General features: G+C 38.6%; 2 protein-coding genes across 2 annotated transcripts in view; one reads left to right on the forward strand and one right to left on the reverse strand.

The window, feature by feature from the left end:
- The window catches only part of LOC149186538 (uncharacterized), a 331,009-nt gene that overhangs the window by 22,027 nt on the left and 290,711 nt on the right, over positions 1 to 18,271 (reverse strand). The window contains exons 13-14 of the mRNA XM_089409383.1: positions 17,933 to 18,165; positions 17,082 to 17,227 (exon numbers count right to left, since the gene is read on the reverse strand). Of these exons, the coding sequence (XP_089265509.1) occupies positions 17,082 to 17,227; positions 17,933 to 18,165 (379 nt within the window). The remainder of the gene's footprint in view (positions 1 to 17,081; positions 17,228 to 17,932; positions 18,166 to 18,271) is intronic.
- LOC149186539 (uncharacterized) lies at positions 3,562 to 4,284 on the forward strand. The gene is made up of 2 exons (XM_089412630.1): positions 3,562 to 3,642; positions 3,766 to 4,284. Exon 2 carries the CDS (start codon positions 3,791 to 3,793, stop codon positions 4,244 to 4,246), a length of 456 nt encoding a protein of 151 aa, XP_089268756.1. The 5' UTR covers positions 3,562 to 3,642; positions 3,766 to 3,790; the 3' UTR covers positions 4,247 to 4,284.

An 18,271-nucleotide genomic window follows, 5' to 3' on the forward strand; every position in this document is an offset into this window, starting at 1 on the left:
AGAGATGTCTTGATCCTCATCGACGGTCGAGATCATTTCGACATGGATCACTCGAACTAGCCGTTGGGATATTTTCCTTTAAATAGGGTGCTAGGAGTCATTTGAGATCATTGCATCTGTGAGTCTTGTGCTGAAGAAGCTCTCTTGTAATCTGTTTTCTGGTTAATAAAAGAAGACTTTGGGGTTCAAATCTTGCTGGTGTTACTCTCTGGAAGTGCTGTGAGATTTTTAATTTCTGCATATTTTATTTTTTCAGCCGTTAATAACAGTTTATCTTAGAGTATTGTGAGCACAGGTATCTTGTTCACTTGCTAGGGTTTGAATGGTGTTAGGGTTTCTGAAGTAATGGCAGGTATCTCCATTGCTTTTTGAGATCTAGCATCATTTTTGCTCTCTTTACTGATGGTTGATTTAAGGTGTGCAAGAAACCCTTACTGAAGAAGATTGGTGGGCGTTTGGGGAAGTTCTAGGCTAAACCAGCCAACTCCCACAGGCTTTTCCTTGCAGAGCCCATCTAATTTTTACCCTGGGTTAATCATTTAAATTCACTTTTCTGGTTTTGCATGAGAGATTTTTCGAGCCTTTCCACAACAAAGTTGAAGTTTCTAATATTCTGAAAATATTACTGCTATTATTGCTAAATCTAGTTGTTAAGGGGCCAAAATCTGTAAATTTATCAGCTGTTTCTGGGTTTCAAATTTTGCCTTATACGCAGTCTTCATTAGGGTTTTGTTTCCTTGCAATTGCAGGTATAGGGTTTTGAAATTTTTTTTTTTAGGGTTTCTGGAGCAGGAGAAAATGAGATTTTTGAGGTCAGGTTATTGAGTTTCAGACATCAGCATAGCTTCCCTGGATCCATGCGTCCAGCCTTCATCCATTATGTAATAAAAGATATATGTATCTATTTCCAACAAAACCCTGGTAAAAAAATCGATTTTTATCAAAGACCCTCAGCTCAGCATCCTCAGGTACGTTTCTAATACGGTTTTCTTTCTATTTCCGTTGAAAATACGTTTTATGTCCATCATACTTCTGAGACTCGAACCTGTCAATACTAGTGTTGTTAAAATCGCGATTTTATCCCCTACCCGCTTAAATCGCGATTTTTATACCAAAAAATCGCGGCCTTTTTTTTATACCGATTTTTTCCATAAAAATCGCAGAGGGTCGGGGCAGCGGGCTTTTAATAGGCAAAAACGATTTTTTTTATGTCATTATGCTGTCTGCGCGCGGAGGAGGAGGAGAAGAGGTGAGGGAGAGGAGCTGAAGGGTTTCCATCGAATTTGGGAGCGAATCCAAGTGGTTTTAGGAGAAATCCAAGACAAGATCACCAATTTGTCCATAAAAAAGGTATGTAGATTAATTTTTTTTTGTTTTGCTTCTATAAAAACTTTGTTTTACATTGTTTTTAAAGAATTTTTTGTAATTTTTCATTGATTTGGGATGGGTAATTTGTTATGACTATGAGAACCAATTTTTTATTTTTATTTTCTCATTTTTTTTAAACATTGTTTATTTTTTTTGAATTTTCATTGTTTTTTGGCATTTGCCATTGGCATTTGGTTGGGTAAGTTGGGTTTGGAAATTGGGATTTTGGAAATAATTAACTTGTAATTTTGTAAATGCTAAATTGTAATTTGTATTATGTAATCCTAAATTCCTATTTCCTAATCCTTATTTTTCCATAGGTTTGCAAATTCAAAATTCAAAAACAAACATGCCAAGGAAATTGGATCCTTTCTGGGAATATGGTGAACCTAAAACTCCGAATGATAGACAAAACTTGTATTGCAAGTTGTGTGGAAAGGAGATATTCGGGGGGGTGTACAGGTTGAAGTTCCACCTTGCACAAATCCCTGGACATGATGTGGGGCCCTGTCTAAATACAAGTCCTGAAATTATCCAAAGAGCCATGAGAGCATTGGGAGGATTAGAGCACACTAGAGAGGCCAAAGAAGAACTCAAAAGGCAACTAAAAAGGTCAGCTGAAGGAAGTGGGCCAAGTGGCACTGGTTCTACTGCAGCGTCAGTCAATCCGGTAGCTGCATCATCATATTTTGTTCCTCGAACCACACCTGGTTCACAACCAACTATCGGTTCAATGCTAAAAAGAACTGAAAAAGAACAAGCTGACAGGTTGATGACAAAATTTCTCCTCTGGAGTGATATTCCTTTCAGCATTATAAGGAATAATCCATTTTTCCAACCTACTGTTGATGCTATTGCCAGTGTTGGCCCGGGTACAAAATCCCTTCTCTTCATGATTTCAGAGGCCGGCTTCTTCAAGATGAAAAGCGTGACTGCACCCAAAGATTGGAGGATTTTAGGGCATCATGGGCACAAACAGGATGCACTGTTATGTCAGATGGTTGGACTGACCAAAAGGGGAGAACCCTTATAAACTTCTTGGTTAGTTGTCCCAAGGGGACTATGTTTATCAAATCTATTGATGCAACTCATCAAATCAAAGATGCAAGAACTTTATGTGATTTGCTGGATGTGTTTATTTTGGAGGTGGGTGCAGAAAATGTTGTCCAAGTCATAACGGACAATGCTGCAAATTATGTTGCTGCTGGTAGAATGCTTATGGACAGGCATCCTACTTTATTTTGGATACCTTGTGCTGCCCATTGTATTGATTTGATGTTAGAGGACATAGGGAAAATTCCCTTTGTCAAAGAGATTGTTGACTCATCAAAAAGCATCACAAAATTTATTTACAATCACACATCTGTGCTTAGCTTGATGAGAAAATGCACCAACAACAAAGAGTTGGTGCGCCCCGCCATTACACGGTTTGCGACGAGTTTCATATCTCTTCAATCCCTCTTGAATTCTATGTGGGATTTGAAGAGAATGTTTCTTTCAGAGGAGTGGCGTGCTTCGTCAATGAGCCGCAAACCAGAAGGAGAGGCCGTGTGCAGACTAGTTTCATACCAGGAAGACTTCTGGGCGGGAGTGCAGGAGGTGTGCGCTGTTACTGAACCTTTGGTAAAGGTTCTTCGGTTGGTTGATGGTGAGAAGCCCGCAATGGGCTATTTGTATGAAGCCATGGACAGGGCCAAAGAAGCCATTCGGTCCTACTATGATGATAAGGGAGATGATGGGTTTCAGAGACAACTCCTTCTATGGGAAGTCATTGATGAGCGATGGAACAACACACTCCATCGTCCCATTCATGCTGCTGGGCTTTTCCTGAACCCTGCATTTTCTTATGCATGTGGGTTTGATTTTGATGTTGAGGTCGTGGAAGGATTATTAACCTGTGTCCAGAAGATGGTGAGATCTCCAGAAGAACGTATAGAGATCTCTAGACAAATTGAGACATATAAGATGTCAGGTGGCACATTTGGCTTTGAGATGGCTGTCACTGATAGGACGATTAAAATGCCAGGTATTTTTTAGTTGTACTTTGTAACTTTGTTTCAAATTTCATTGTCTCTTCAAATTCCATTTTTTTCTTATGTTTATTTAAAATTTTATTTGTAATTTTGTTGTAGATGCATGGTGGAAGATGTATGGTGTCAGAGTACCCCTTTTGCAAAAGCTTGCCATACGCATCCTCAGCCAAACATGCAGCTCCTCGGGATGTGAGCGCAATTGGAGTGTATTTGAAAAAATACACAACAAGAAGCGCAATAGGTTAACACTTAAACATTTAAAATATTGCAAATTTCCAAATAAATTTTTGAATTCATTAAAGTTTTAAACAATATTTTTTTTATAATATTAATTATTAATTATTATTTCATGAACTTTGTACAGGTTGGAGTCCCATAGACTTAATGACATGGTCTATGTCTACTACAATCTTCGATTGTGGGTGAGACAACTAGAGAAGACACCTGATACGGAAGCCATCTCATTGGATGGGATTGACACCACTGCTGAATGGAGGGTTGAGACCGAGAGGCCTCTCATGGATCCCACTGATGATTGGTTAGTGCAGGATGAGGGGGAGGAGGAGGGGGAGGAGGAGGAGCAGGAGGAGCAGGAGGAGGAGCAGGTGGAGGAGGAGGAGCAGGAGGAGGAGGTGACACCGCCTACCCGGGCTACCACTACCACCAGTAGAGGACGTGGTCTCCGTCTACCTCAGCCTCCTGTAGCTGCTACTACTAGTTCTTCAGCTTCTAGAGCACGTCAGACTCCACTGCCATTTCCACCAGCACAGGCACCAGCTTCTACATCTAGAGGGAAAGAGAAAGTTGTGCCATTTTCTCGCAAGAGGGGCAGAGGAAATCAATAGGATTAGACTTTCATTTTATTGTATATGACATTATGACATGATGAGATACATTATCATATTTTTTGTTGATATCTTGAGGCTGAGTTGGGACTCAGGACTTACTATTCAGGACATGATTCAATGTTATGTGTGATTTTAGCGCTAGAAATGATATTAAACATCTTATATATTAGTTTTTTTATCATATTTATGTGTCAATGTATTTATTTTATGTTGTAGATGGTTTAGATATTAAAAAAATTGAAAAAAAATGAAAAAAAATGAATATTTTTGTGCCAAACGCTTTTTTCCCGCTTTTGTCGATTTTTTCCGCTTTTTTCCTGGCGCCGATTAAATCCCGCTTGCGCTTTTAACAACATTGGTCAATACACCGTCTGGTGTCTAAACCTGCGGATCTAATAAATGTGCATTTCAATTTTTTTTTTTTTTTTCTGTATATTTATGCCATACCCTTCAGAAACGACGCTTATGATTTTTCGCCTAGCATCATTGTAATTTCGATTTGCAGTTTCAGGTTATATTTGATCTATCGCTTGTTTGACTGCGTGCGTATAGGGTATCGAAGCAGTAAGGAGGTAGTAGCGTACAGCTCGAAATTCCCTTCTGAAACCGAGATACACGTCCTGAGTTCATTCTGGGCAAAGCATTTCAAGTATCAGTTGTCGGCTGGGTAAAAAAAAAGCCATGGCCCCTTGCTGCTGTCGAAACCCTGCAAACAGCGAGAGAAGTGTGAATTTTTTTTCCTCTGCGTTTTCCGCCGTCTGCTATCGAATTGTCCATGTGAAGCATCAAACGAATTTTCCATTATTTTTGTATGGTAAATGTCATATGCGTGGGTATTTCTCTGCCGCCGTCCAACCTCAAAACTTCACCTACGTGCATAACCCTCTCTGCCTGCTAGCGATTGTCACTCCGCAGCTGTTCTCACCGCCTCGTATCGACCTCTTCCTCTCTTTCACGCTGTCTGCAAATTTCCGCTCCCACGCCTGCAGCTGCAAAAAAATCAACTCGATGCCGTCTAGCGTCTGAAGCTGCAAACCCGCACGTTTAGATTGCATTTCGAATTTTTTTATTTTTTAAGTTTTAGGAGTTCACATTTTTTGTTTTAGGGGTTACGTAGTTTTCATAAATTTTAATTTTAGTTTCATTAGATCTTAGTTTTATTTTGATTATAAAATAAAAATAAAAAGGGTTTTCGTTTGGTTTAATTTTAGTTTTATTTCATAGATTTTAAATCTTTAGTTTAGATTAGTTTGATAGTTCTAATTTTATTAGCTTTAGATTTGGTTAAATAGTTTTAACTTTCTTAGATTTTAATAATTAAAAATTATAAAAGCATAATTTTTTTTTTTTTTTTTGTTCTATTCTATAGTTTAGATTTTAAATTTAAAGTTTCTTTTTTTAGTTCAAAAAAAAAAAAAAAATTTAAAGCATAAAAAGGGCATTGTGGAAATTTTGTCAGGATTTAGTTTTTCTTCAGAAAATTGTCATGCTGGAAATTTAAATTTTCAAGTTATGCACACGAATGATCACCTTGAAGATTTAGCTGCATAAAAATGATATCTGGTTAATGATTTATGATTTGCGTGGTTGTTTAAAGCATTCATCTCTTCTAAATTCTCAGTTACTGGATATCGTTATTTAGCTTTGGTCATTATAAGAGCATTGTTGTTTTAACTGATATCTTGCACTGCTCTAAATTATTTGATGATAAATGATTGCTGTTCACGGTTTATATTTCTATATTATCTAGCAAGTAATCGTTTTAACACCAATCTCTTAAGGCACTGGTCTGCTAAATTAATTAAGTCATTTTAGTGCTCATCTTATCGTGTCTCCCACCCAACTGTTTGGCAGTTGCTCTTCATCATCTGACATGGTCTACCCCCCTTAGCAGTGGGAGACAGGCTTAAACGGAGAGATCGGGGATCAGGGTGACAGCCCCCGGTCTGAGCGTTGTCGTGTTAATCTATGCGACAACACCTCCTAAATTGACTTATGAAGTTCAGGTGAAATATAGACCATCTCTGCCTGACAATGTCAAATACTGGAAAGTTTTTGAAGATGATGATGAAATTAATAGGTTTTTACAAGTCGTTGATGAATTTTCTGAAATGCACATCGACCAAGAAAATGAAACCATTGAAGAATGCAACCAGTCCAAGCTAAAGGACGAGATTGGTCAGGACAACATTGTTCAGCTGCCTAGTAACCATATACCCAAAGGATTGGTGCCCCTAGAGAAGCTGTTTGATCATAATGATGTACCTTATAAGCCTGCCAAAAAAGAAAATGAGTCTGCTGTTCATAAACATAATGTAGGGAGTCCAGCCCATCCAAAGTACATAAATCTATCCACTCACTTGTCTTTTGCCTAGAGTTCTGAGTATTGCACCTCGATGAAACAATTTGCTGATATTTTTGTTTGGGAATACAGTGATCTTAAGACCTATGACACCAACACCATTCAACATAAGATTCCACTGGAGAAGAACACCATCTCTTTTAAGCAGAAATTAAGACCTATCAGCCCTCTCTTATTGCCTTTGATTGAAAAGGAAATCAAGAAGTTGTTGGATGCCAAGATCATAGTTCCCCTAAGGTATTCAAAGTGGATAGCTAACCTTGTGGTGGTAAGAAAGAAGAATGGAGAAATCAAGCTTTGTGTTGATTTCAGGAATTTGAACAAATGCTCTAAAAAAGACAACTACCCCCTGCCTAAGATGGAACACTTGCTGCAAAAAGTTTCAGGGGCTAGAGTCATGTCTTTCTTAGATGGAATTTCAGGTTACAATAAGATTGTTTTACATCCAGAAGATCAAGAAATGACCGTCTTCACTACTCCTTGGGGCATTTTCATGTACTCCAAGATGCCTTTTGGACTGATGAATGTTGGGGCTACTTTTCAGAGGGCCATGGACATAGCCTTTGTGGGAGAGAAGGAAAAGTTTGTCCTTATTTACCTTGATGACATAACAATCTTTCTAGAACTCACAAGGACCATTTGCAACATTTGAAGAAGGTGTTTCTAAAGTGCAGACAGTTTGGAATTTCTGTGAACCCAAAGAAGTCACAGTTTGCTTTAGAAGAAGGCAAACTTCTGGGACATATTGTTTCTGCTGAAGGTGTGAAGATCGATCCAGCAAGAGTTCAAGCAATTCAGACATTGTCCATCCCAAGGTCAAAAAGGCACATTCAATCTTTCCTGGGTAAGATTAACTTTGTAAGGAGGTTCATTCCAAACTTTGAAGAGCTAGTGAAGCACATTACTTCCATGCTGAAGAAAGGATCAGAAATAAAATGGAAAAATGCTGCAAGAAGCTCTTTTGAAACCATCAAACAAGCTATCATGGAAGCTCCCACTCTAATCAGCCCAGATTACACCAAGGAGTTTTATATCTTCTCTTTTGCCTCTTATGATACACTTGCAACAGTTCTATTGTAGAAAAATGATGAAGGTGTAGAGCACCCTATGGCCTTTTTCAGCAAAACTCTGAGGGATGTTGAACTAAGGTATGACCTTATTGAAAAACAAGCTTATGCTCTCATAAAATCTTTAAAGGCATTTAGAATTTATATCCTTCATTCTAAAGTGATTGCATATGTACCTTCAACCTCAGTAAAAGATGTTTTAACTCAGCCAAAAATTGACGGAAAGAGAGTTAAATGGATTGCAAAATTCATAGAGTTCAACATAGAGGTGAAGCCCACCAAGCTTGTCAAAGGCCAGGGCTTGGCTAAGCTTATGGCTGAGGAAAATTGTAGTTTGTTAGACATCAATTGCATGGGTTCAAATTTAGGTGGTGAGCGGACAGAGGAAGCAACAGAAGAGCAAGAGCAGAATCAGTCTTTGGCTGAAAATCTAGCCACCTGTGAATGGTATTCCAGTATAGTTCATTTTTTGCAGAAGCTAGAAGTCCCTCCAGGGCTTAGCTCAAGTCAAGCCCGGGCCATTAAGCTTAGATCAGCCAAATTATGCATCTATAAAAGCCTTCTTTATTGGAGAGACCCATCAGGAATCCTCTTGAAATGTCTAGATAAAGGACAATCTGTGGAAGTCATGCACCAGTTCCATTCTAGCATCTGTGGAAGGCATCATTATTGGAAAACCACAACCCACAAGATCCCGAGAGTTGGGTATTATTGGCCTACTATGTTCTTTGATGTGTGTTCTTATGTGAGGTCTTGTGACAAATGTCAGAGGTTTGCAGGAAGACAAGAACTAAAATCTCTACCCTTGAAGCCAGTACACGCCATTGGTCCCTTCCAACAATGGATCTTGGACTTTATAGGAGAGATCAACCCACATTCAAGTGGCCAGCACAAATGGATCTTGGTAGCCACTGATTATTTCACCAAGTGGAGTGAGGCTATACCCACTAAGAATGCTAATCATCAAGTTGTCATAAAGTTCTTGAATGAGAATATTTTCACTAGATTTGGTTGCCCAACCAAACTAGTCACTGATAATGCAACAACTTTCAAGGCAAAAGAATTGGTGGGCATGACTGATCCATGGGCATTCAATTGGTGCATTCTACCTCATATTATCCTCGAGGCAATGGCTTGGCAGAATCATCTAACAAGAGTCTTGTAAGGATAATCAAAAAACTATTGGAGGACAACAAAAAGCGTTAGGATTCCAAGTTGAAGTTTGCACTGTGCGCTGACAGAGTTACCAACAAGAAGTCCATAGGAAATTCTCCATTTAAGCTGGTTTATGGCATTGATACTGTTTTTCCTATCCAGCTGATTCTCCCTGTGGCCAAATTCTTGCAAGAAGAACAAAATGAAGAGAATGACATGGCGAGGAGAATGAGTAGCTTGGTTGAATTACAGCAGATTAGAGAACAACTGGTTGAGAGGTCAAGAATTCATCAGAAGAAGATCAAAGAAACCTTTGATAGAAAGACAAAAATAGACAGTTTTCAGGTTGGTGACTGGGTTCTCAAATGGGATGCATTGAAGGAAAAGAAGGGTAACCATGGTAAATTTGATGCCTTATGGATGGGACCGTTTGTCATTACTCAAGTTCAGACAAACAATACTTTCATTCTGCACAATTTGGAGGGGGAAGGTGTTTTTGATGGCCCAGTCAATGGGCGGTTTTTGAAACTTTACTTCATATAAGGCTTTAAGGCCTTAATACTGTAATAGGTTTTTCAATTTTTGTTTTTTATGCAAATAAAATCCATGCCCAATGGAACACTAGGAGATAATTTTGTTTTGGTTGTTACTGGAAAGGCAGTAGTCTGCAGTTCTTGAAACCTCATAGGGAGGCTTTCATCCCCAGAAGGAGCCAGTGTTAGTCCTATTGGCATGTGGTCCAAAATGGATCCAAATATGCTCTCTAAGTTTTCAAAATCTCGTAAAAACATGCCAAAGACCAAAACAATCGCATGAGAAAAGCCCTTAGAATGGCAGAGAAACACTATCGGGAGGCAAAAACCCAAGGAAATAGTGAAAAAACTGAGTATCAACGGTGGCAACAGTGAAATGCACAGTAGTTGTCAGATCTGGCCGATCAACGGTCCATATCTGATCGGCAGATCGCAATCGATGGTGGTAATCGGCAGTGGCAATCGGCAGATATCGGCGCGGACCATATAAAACTTGCGATGGCGACTGACGGAGTCAACTAGGACTGTCGATCAAGCGCACAGATCGACGGCCCACGTGCATCGCAAGATCGCTATTGGAGATTACACAGAGCGCTCACCATCGGCCCAGGGCATGAGCGATATGCAATTGCAACTAATCGCATTGCGATATCGCAATCGGGGAAACATTATGGAGCGGGGCTTTTATGCATGTATATGTGCGATGCGATTAGCCAGACCTGATGGCTATATAAGCATTATTGCATAGATTTTGAGATCCGCTGAAAGGCATTTGTTAATGTATTTTCGCATATTTTGTTATTTAACAAAATATAGAGAGACAACGCCGATGCGATAAAACCCGGACCCGAAGGGGTTCGGGAATGAAAATATATAATATTTTAGATCCGCCAGAGCCATTTTTTCAGGATTTTTTGTGTTTTTAACGTATTTCAAAATAAGAAAGGAAACCTTGGAAACAAGGTCGAAGCGACTTGCGATAGTGATTGAGGGCGGACTTGATAGAGGAATAGACCGTATTTAAAGACTTTTGAAGTCTGGAATGAGCAGAGCTTGGCGGAATTTCATAGTGTTGCAGTGTTTCTCTATGTAAAACAAAAAACAATCATTTTTGGTATTCGAATAGATTCAAAAGCCCGAAGACCCATTCCATTACAGAACAGAGGACGAGAGACAGATGGCCGGAAGAGAAAAAAGCCACAGCACAATGCAGCGCACAACAGAAGCAATCATGGAGCATCGCTGGCACGAGCGAGCCACCTCATAACGCAGCAAATTACCAGAATGCGGTTACTCTGCTGTTGGAAAAAGAAACCTCCGAGCTCATGCGTGTCTAGTCATGGCATCAAGTCGTTAAAAAGACAAAGAGGATAGATTAAGACCTCTCGAGCCTCAGAGGGTTCGAGAGCATTGTAAAAGGCCTATAAAAGGTTGAACATTCAGAGGATCAAGGGTTCAACTTTTGGAGACTGTGGAGACTCTGCTCCTCTTAGCGTCTCATCTTCATTCCAGCAATATAAGCTTATTTTGTTGTTACATGTTCAATTCCCATTTTCTCCTCTGTCCTAAGCTTGCACTTGAATAGGTTATTCATGTTTTCTTCTGTATCTAATGCCAGATAACTGTCATCTTATCTCTGCGTTGATAAATTAGATTTGCAAGCTTCATTTACTTCCTGTAGCTAGCCATTCATATGTGTTTATGTATGCATCTTTTGGTACAGTCAGTATTCTCCATCTATCCATTGGTTCTATAAACTATTGAGCATTAGTGGTCTAAAGCCTTGTAAAGCTGAGGGTGTTCATGCATGTCTTGAGTGAAAACACAGTTGAAACAGTCATCTGAATTGATCCAAACCATCATCCATTCCAATAGTTTTGAGAACAATATTGAAGATTTATATGTTACTAGGCATCTTCGAGCTACAACCTAGGAGAGCTTCCTGGAGTGCTAACATAACAATATTCAATTAACTTCAAAATGCAGGAAAAGTCAAAGGAGGAATGATAAATATACTTTTGGAGGCCAAAATGCCCTAGAAAATGGCTTGTCTTGTAACAGAGGGCTATAACCTATTGTTGTAGACGTGTAAACCCTTCGACAACAACTTGTTTTGATGAATATAATCCCTATCTACACACAACAAAGCACTATACCTTTCTTGATCCAATTTGATAAATCTTTGTCGCAAAACCCAAATGCCAAAGTAGCTAAAAATTGGAAATTGAAAATATTTCTGAATTTTGAGAAATTTGTGATGAAAAGAAAATGTGGCTTGCCTTTTACCACACTAATTACCTCTTTATGCTGGATCGTAATCACAACCCTCCCTAAATCAACCTTGAATTATTTTATTTGTAAAAGATGTGAGTTTGGAGTGCATGCACTAGTTACCTCCACTCTTGTCTAAGTCTTTCTTTTGGTGCCATCCAACTACCAGTGACTCCTTTAATGGAACAACTCTAGTCAATGAATCCACTATGATACTAAATAAATTTAATCCTTTAAGGAGGAATTCTTAATATGGGTTTGTCCAACATCAAATTTCAAAATCCCTAGCTCAACAAGAAAATGATGAGGTCTAGCATCCTAGACCTTTTTCTCTAAGTGACTATGTAGCTACTAATGGATGGATCGACTAACTTTGTGTAACTTCAACCATAAATCAAAAAACTATTTCATGGAGCACACTATCTTTGCAAGAGCTAAGGAGATAAATAATAGAATAGCCAATCTACAAATTGGAAACAAAGTGTTTGCAACTAAGAAGCTCTTATCATGGCATTGTGATCTCACATGTTCACAACATGGTATGCTACAGAGAGAGAACTCTAAATTTATAGATAAGGCTTTCAATAATAATTCTCCTTTGGTTCACAAATTTAAGTCACTTGTCAGCCACAAAATCCTTGCAGACAAAGTCAATTTTTTTTTAATATTACGTTGCTTAAACCCTTCCCAAGGATGTAGACATCTCACAAAAGGGGATTGTATCCTATAAAAAGAGGATTGTTTGGGCTTAAAATTCCAATGTTTCACTTGATTTTTCCTTAAATAGCCTTCCAAAATTTCCGCACTCCTTGTCTTGCTTCAAAACTCCTCGAAATTGTTCAAATGCTCCTCATCAAGGGAATGATGTCACCCCAACGACTAGCTTGTATGGATGGCTCCCTTGATTTGGAGATGAAACTTGCACTTGAATTATTCCTTGACTTTATCTTGATGCCTGATTCCCTGAGTTGAGATGATTTGTTGGTGAAGAAATCCTATCTTGTTCCATTCTTTGCTTGAATTGACTTGGAGTACTCCTTACTTTTCTCTTTGACCTTCCAGCATCTCACTTGACTAAGCCGACTGGGTAATTTTTCCCTTGAAATAAATGTTTTTTTCTTTCTCTTTTCCTATTTGTCCTTAACCTTGCTTGAAGACTTGTCTTTAGTTGACTTGTTGATTTTTCTCATTCTAAATATTCCCTTGAGTGAGTTGGAGGAATCTCCTAGTCCCAAAAGTGTGGCCAACCCCCCACGAAAGCAAGCCTCAAATGTAGATCTCGAATGTCATTGATTTCTTGAGAAAACTAAAACATGGGTTTTGTAGAAAAAAAATTTGTAGATGCGAATAGATTGCCCACTTACCCCATTTGACCCAGAATTGGCAGTCAAAATGACTCTAGAATTTTCCATTCGCCCTCAAAAGTAGGATAGCCCTCCTTTGTTGATTTGGGGAAGCATCAGATGTGCTCTAGCCATGAAAACTAGTGGACAAACTAAAGAGCATGAGATCTCCAAGACCCAGAAATCATTTTGGAAAATTCCATCCGGATGAAAGGTTATTAAAATAGTTAATATTTTTAATGAGGCCCTAAGTCTAAACTTAGGAAAATAAAAATGTTAATGTGTATTAATAAAGATAAGGATGAGAAGCTTCTAAGAGACGAAGATCAAGTCTATTTTAACCTTAGCCATTGATTAGGGACTTAATCTTGGCCATTGATTCATCAACAGGAAAAGTATAAGAGAAGGCTTGAGGGTCAATTGGAGATATACTAAGGGAGACCAGTGAGTTTGATTTCTGGAGCGGGGTTTGCTGAGAAATTCGAACTAGAGGTCTAGATTGCAGCAAGGGGTAGTGAGTACAGAACAGAGAGGCAGGAATAGTACCAGAAGATTAGCGCAAATATCAGAGAGGCAAACGTAGAGGCAGCAGGACTGCGTAGTCACTGGAGGGCTTGCATGGGTGATGTAGAGAGGCCTAGTGCTGACGTAGAGAGGCAGGAGCTGACACAGAGGTTCTGAGAGTTGTGCAGAGGCCAGAAAGTTTAATGCTAAGTCTGGGGGAGGTGCTGGAGAATTTATCTCTATTGGGTAAGCCAGTTTGGCACCCAGTTGTACTCAAGAATAGCTGATTAATAAAATCCTTCTCTGTTGCACCGATTTTCCCGCATTAGGTTTTTCCGGGGACATTTGTCCAAAAATAATTGGGTTTGGTTTTTGTGCATGTATTTGTTTCTGTTCTATGGTGTGATATCTGCAGCAGAGTTTATTTTAATATTTACTGAAGCAATTTCGTAAATAACGTATTGAAGAATAAGTAGGAAAAATAAATCAGTGGCTGCAGTAATAGAATTTTCGCATCCTTGACTAAGCATATCTACCTCCTAGATCACCATTTCTGAAAATTTTCAAGGGGCATGGGAAGTAGAAATTTTGTTGCTTCGTCTAAGAATTTTGACTAATGACCTCTCCATAACCTATGAACTGGGATTTGCAGACTGTTGGAAAATTTGAGACTACCATGTTGAAGAGTTGTGACATGATGAAGTACCAAAGCAAAGGAATGCCACACACACTGAATAAGACAACCAAGCAGGGAAAAGGTAGGTGCGTCAAGATCATGGGGCTGATGTGAGGGAAGAGTAGAATATGTGATCACCTTCACAAGGATAGACATTAAGTGATCCCATAAATCATGAGTCTTGATAGATCCACTTCTAAGATGCCCACATACCACCCCAGTGTTGAGAAATCTAGGGCATTATATTTCTCTTAGATCTTGACATTTACTTGTGAATATTCTTGTATGTTTGTTAGTTCTTATTTATATTTTTCTTTCATCAAGATAAATGCCAAACAATAAAAATCACAAGGGACACAGGATGTAGGCACTCAGCCAGGGTAAAACCCCTAGGTAGGGGAAAACCCAGTCAAGAACTCTTCCTTCAGTAGATTCAAATCACAGTGAGGCAACCAAGACTCTTGACACCTAGACCAAGAAAAATTCATTCCACCAAGTCAACTTCTTTCCTTTAAGACAACGTGATCCTAATTCTTCAAGAATTTCATCCTACACTTGTATTTCTGAAGTAAATCTGAACCCTTAACCCTGTAATTGCATTAAGGACAAAATTTACATCTTCCAAGGATCCTTCTCTTCCTTCACTGTATTGGTTTCTTTAGTGAGAAGACAAAAATCTTCTATTTTACCCTCTCACACTTACTTCTTGATATCTAAATTGCAAATTGATTAATGCCAAAACAGGTCAAGTACCTTTTGCTATATATAGTGGTTTGAACGCCCAATAATAGGCCAACTTGTAGATTGGTGAATAGGCCGACTTGTAAACTGTTGAAGAGGCCAACATGATGAGATTGAGGCCGACTTGACAAGAAGCTGACTTGGTGGAGGATAGACAAAAAAATAATTTTTCTTTCTTGACTTTAAGAAGTCCAAGAAGGGTCTCTTACACAAATGATTTTGACTCTGACTCAACAGAAACCCTAGAGCACTCAAAGAGTGCTATGACCTATTGACCATTGAACCAAGCATGAAACCCATGCTTTAATAAGTCAATTTAATAAGAATAAATTTCTTTTGACAAATATATTACATCGTGACTCAAGTAAAATTATGAAGACCGACAATAGTTACATTCTTCAACACCCAAGACATAAAGATCCCCATCAAAGCAGGGAGTTATTTGCCACTAGGGGGATGTCAGCAGTGTCATAAAACCAAGCATCATGGAAATGAAGCTAAGAAGACCAACCATGACCATCCACACATCGGGGATCCAGGACACGCACTCACATAAAGATCATCCCACAAGGCTTTAGACTTGCATGCTTGAGCTTAAAACGGTGATGTCAAAAATAAATTTTCTCACATGTACCCTTGATAAGGGAGGGGTAATAGGTTCTCTTGCAAAAAACTAGTAGATGCCTTTTGACTACTCACTCAAACTATTTGACCTCCAAAAGCCCACATGTGCCACAAAAGTAAGACAACCTCCTTTGACTAAGCATAACTTCTTTCTAGTACATCATTTTTAGAAATTCAACATGGTGTGGAAAGAGGAAGTTTTGCTAAGCAATCTAAGCCTTTGTTGACTTTGACTTCGACAACTTGTTCATTGGGATTTACAAACCACCTTGGGAACCGCAAACTATAGGAGATTGTGAGATTGCTATGTTGAAGAGCAGTGACAAGATGAAGACACCAACGCCAAAGAATGCTTACAGACTCAATAAGGAAAATCAGTGGGAAAGAAAGAGGTGCCTCGAGACTAAAGGGAAAAGTACAATAAGTGATCACCTTTATAGGGCTAGACACTGAGTGTTCCCATAAATCATTAATCCTAATAGGTCCACCTCCATTATGCCCACATATCACCTGAGGACACAACGATGCCCATCAAAGCATGAAGTTACTTCCCACCAAGGGTATGTCAGCAGTGCCATAAAACCAAGCACCATGGAAATGAAGCTAAGAAGACCAACCATGATTGTCCACCATCGTGGATATAGGAAACACTTTCACACAATCATCATCCCACAGGGAATTTACAGGGCTTTAGACTTGCATTCCATGGGCTTGTAATGGTGCTGCCTAAAATGTATCTGTGCATATATGTACCTCTACTGAAAGAAGGGTAACAGGACTTTAAACACAACATAGGTGGTATGTGCAAAGATTGACTGCTATTTAACTTCCCTTTGTATCAAGAACTAGGCTCAAAGAATTACAGCAGCTGATTGCATTTTTTCATGTGCATAAGAGAAACAGTAAAAAAAATAAGTTTCTTTTTTTCGAATGAAGGCTTTTGTGAGTAGAATTATTCAAGCATCTGTCTTCTGGATCCATCACATAAAAGAGTAGATTATCGACGCATTGAGGAACCACATTAGTTGGTTCGAAAAGTGTCTTCAATCTACTATTTTATGTGATGGATCCGGAAGAGAGATGCTTGAATAAGTTTCTTCACAAATTTTCAAAAGCTTTCAAATCTAATACATGAAAAAAAGTATTGCAAATAGCAAAATAATTTATCAGTAGCACTACAAATGTATACGTCTTACCTGAAGTAAAATACACAAGTATAGAAACAAAAGATATCTCATCTAAACGTCATTATAATTCTACCAATGATATGTTCCCATTTTCCAAAGAAGAAGACGCAATCACCCCTCCCTCCTTTCAATATTTTCAGATCTTTTATCAATGAAAGATAAAATCAAGGTGTTAGAGCCTAGAGGAGCTCAAATGGTAGGATACTACAAAAAAAATTCGTAAATTGATGATTTCATATTATGCATATGAGCTGAGCCGTAGAAGCTTAATTTATGGAAAGAAGATATAGATAACAATTTTAAGCTAGCAATGAATTTAGCCAAAGGACTACTCTATAATAGAAAAATATCAAGAGAATATTTACCAACCTCACGGACAGCAATTATTTCATTTATGAGGTTATCGCCAATAAAGTTCTTCAGGACTTCATTCTTTCTGAGTTCTGTAACAGACTCATCCAACGATGTGGGCAATCTGTGCACCGCACCTTCCTTGAGATCATCCGGGTTTGTGTCTGTTACAAAATGACAACGGTGTGAAGCTTAGAGATCGACTTGATAAGATCAAAGCATATTTAACCTAATTAGTAAAAGATAGAATTAAGAACAAGCTTCAAAAAAGAGCTACATATATAATTTATTAAAATATGCAAAACAGAAGTACTGTGCAGATAATAGGCGGAGAAATGCAATGGGAATTGTTGAAATTTTTGAAGGTATACAACTTGAGAAGTAACCAAACTAATCAGATTGCAGATAACAGTTTAACAAAGAACAGCTGAGGTAGCTAAATTTGTTAACAGGAAATGGAAGTAATTATATAGAGAAATCCATCATTTAGTTTAGCAATGAAACAGAACATCCTAATCCACTGAAAAGATAAAACAGGTAGTCCTTTCAACGAAAAAAACAATGCCACGGGAGCAAAAAAATCCAAATTTTGTTAACATTAATAATATATTTCAACTTCTCGGAAAGTAAAATTAGAAGACCAGTAGTCATTTAGAAGAATTCAAAAGGTGATCTTCCTCAAGTTTAGAGTGACGAAATGCGTTTTGAATAAAGCGTTATTATCTTCGAATGCAGACCGCAACAAGACTTGCCCAGTGTAAAGATTATAAAATACATGTAAAGAAACCGTTCAAAGTCCTAGAGATAATTTGACAACAATGAACAACACCAATCTAAAAAGAATTTATATCACAGTTCGGTCACCATACCAACAGGCTCTGGCAAAACAAGGTGCTTCCGCAGGCCATCTATTCCAGCAGCTATAACTGCTGCTAGTCCCAGATATGGATTAGCACAGCCATCAAATGCTTTAATCTCAAAGTTGCTCACGACTTCACTTGAAATCCCAGGAGGACATGCTGTTCGGATTGGAGCTTCCCGATTTTCCTTCCCCCAGCAATGATATGCTCCACTCCATGTGTTAGGCTTCAATCGCTCATAACTGCAATATTCGTAAATATGCATTAGCTTCATAAAAGGAGTGACTAAAATGACAGTCGCCTAAATATCTAAACTGCTGTAGTTTAGAATAAAAAGTCGATGAACAA

Source organism: Pinus tabuliformis, chromosome 3_1 (assembly GCF_031772625.1).
Source record: "Pinus tabuliformis cultivar Carrire ecotype Pingquan chromosome 3_1, CPIR1, whole genome shotgun sequence".
Classification (NCBI taxonomy): Eukaryota; Viridiplantae; Streptophyta; class Pinopsida; order Pinales; family Pinaceae; genus Pinus; species Pinus tabuliformis.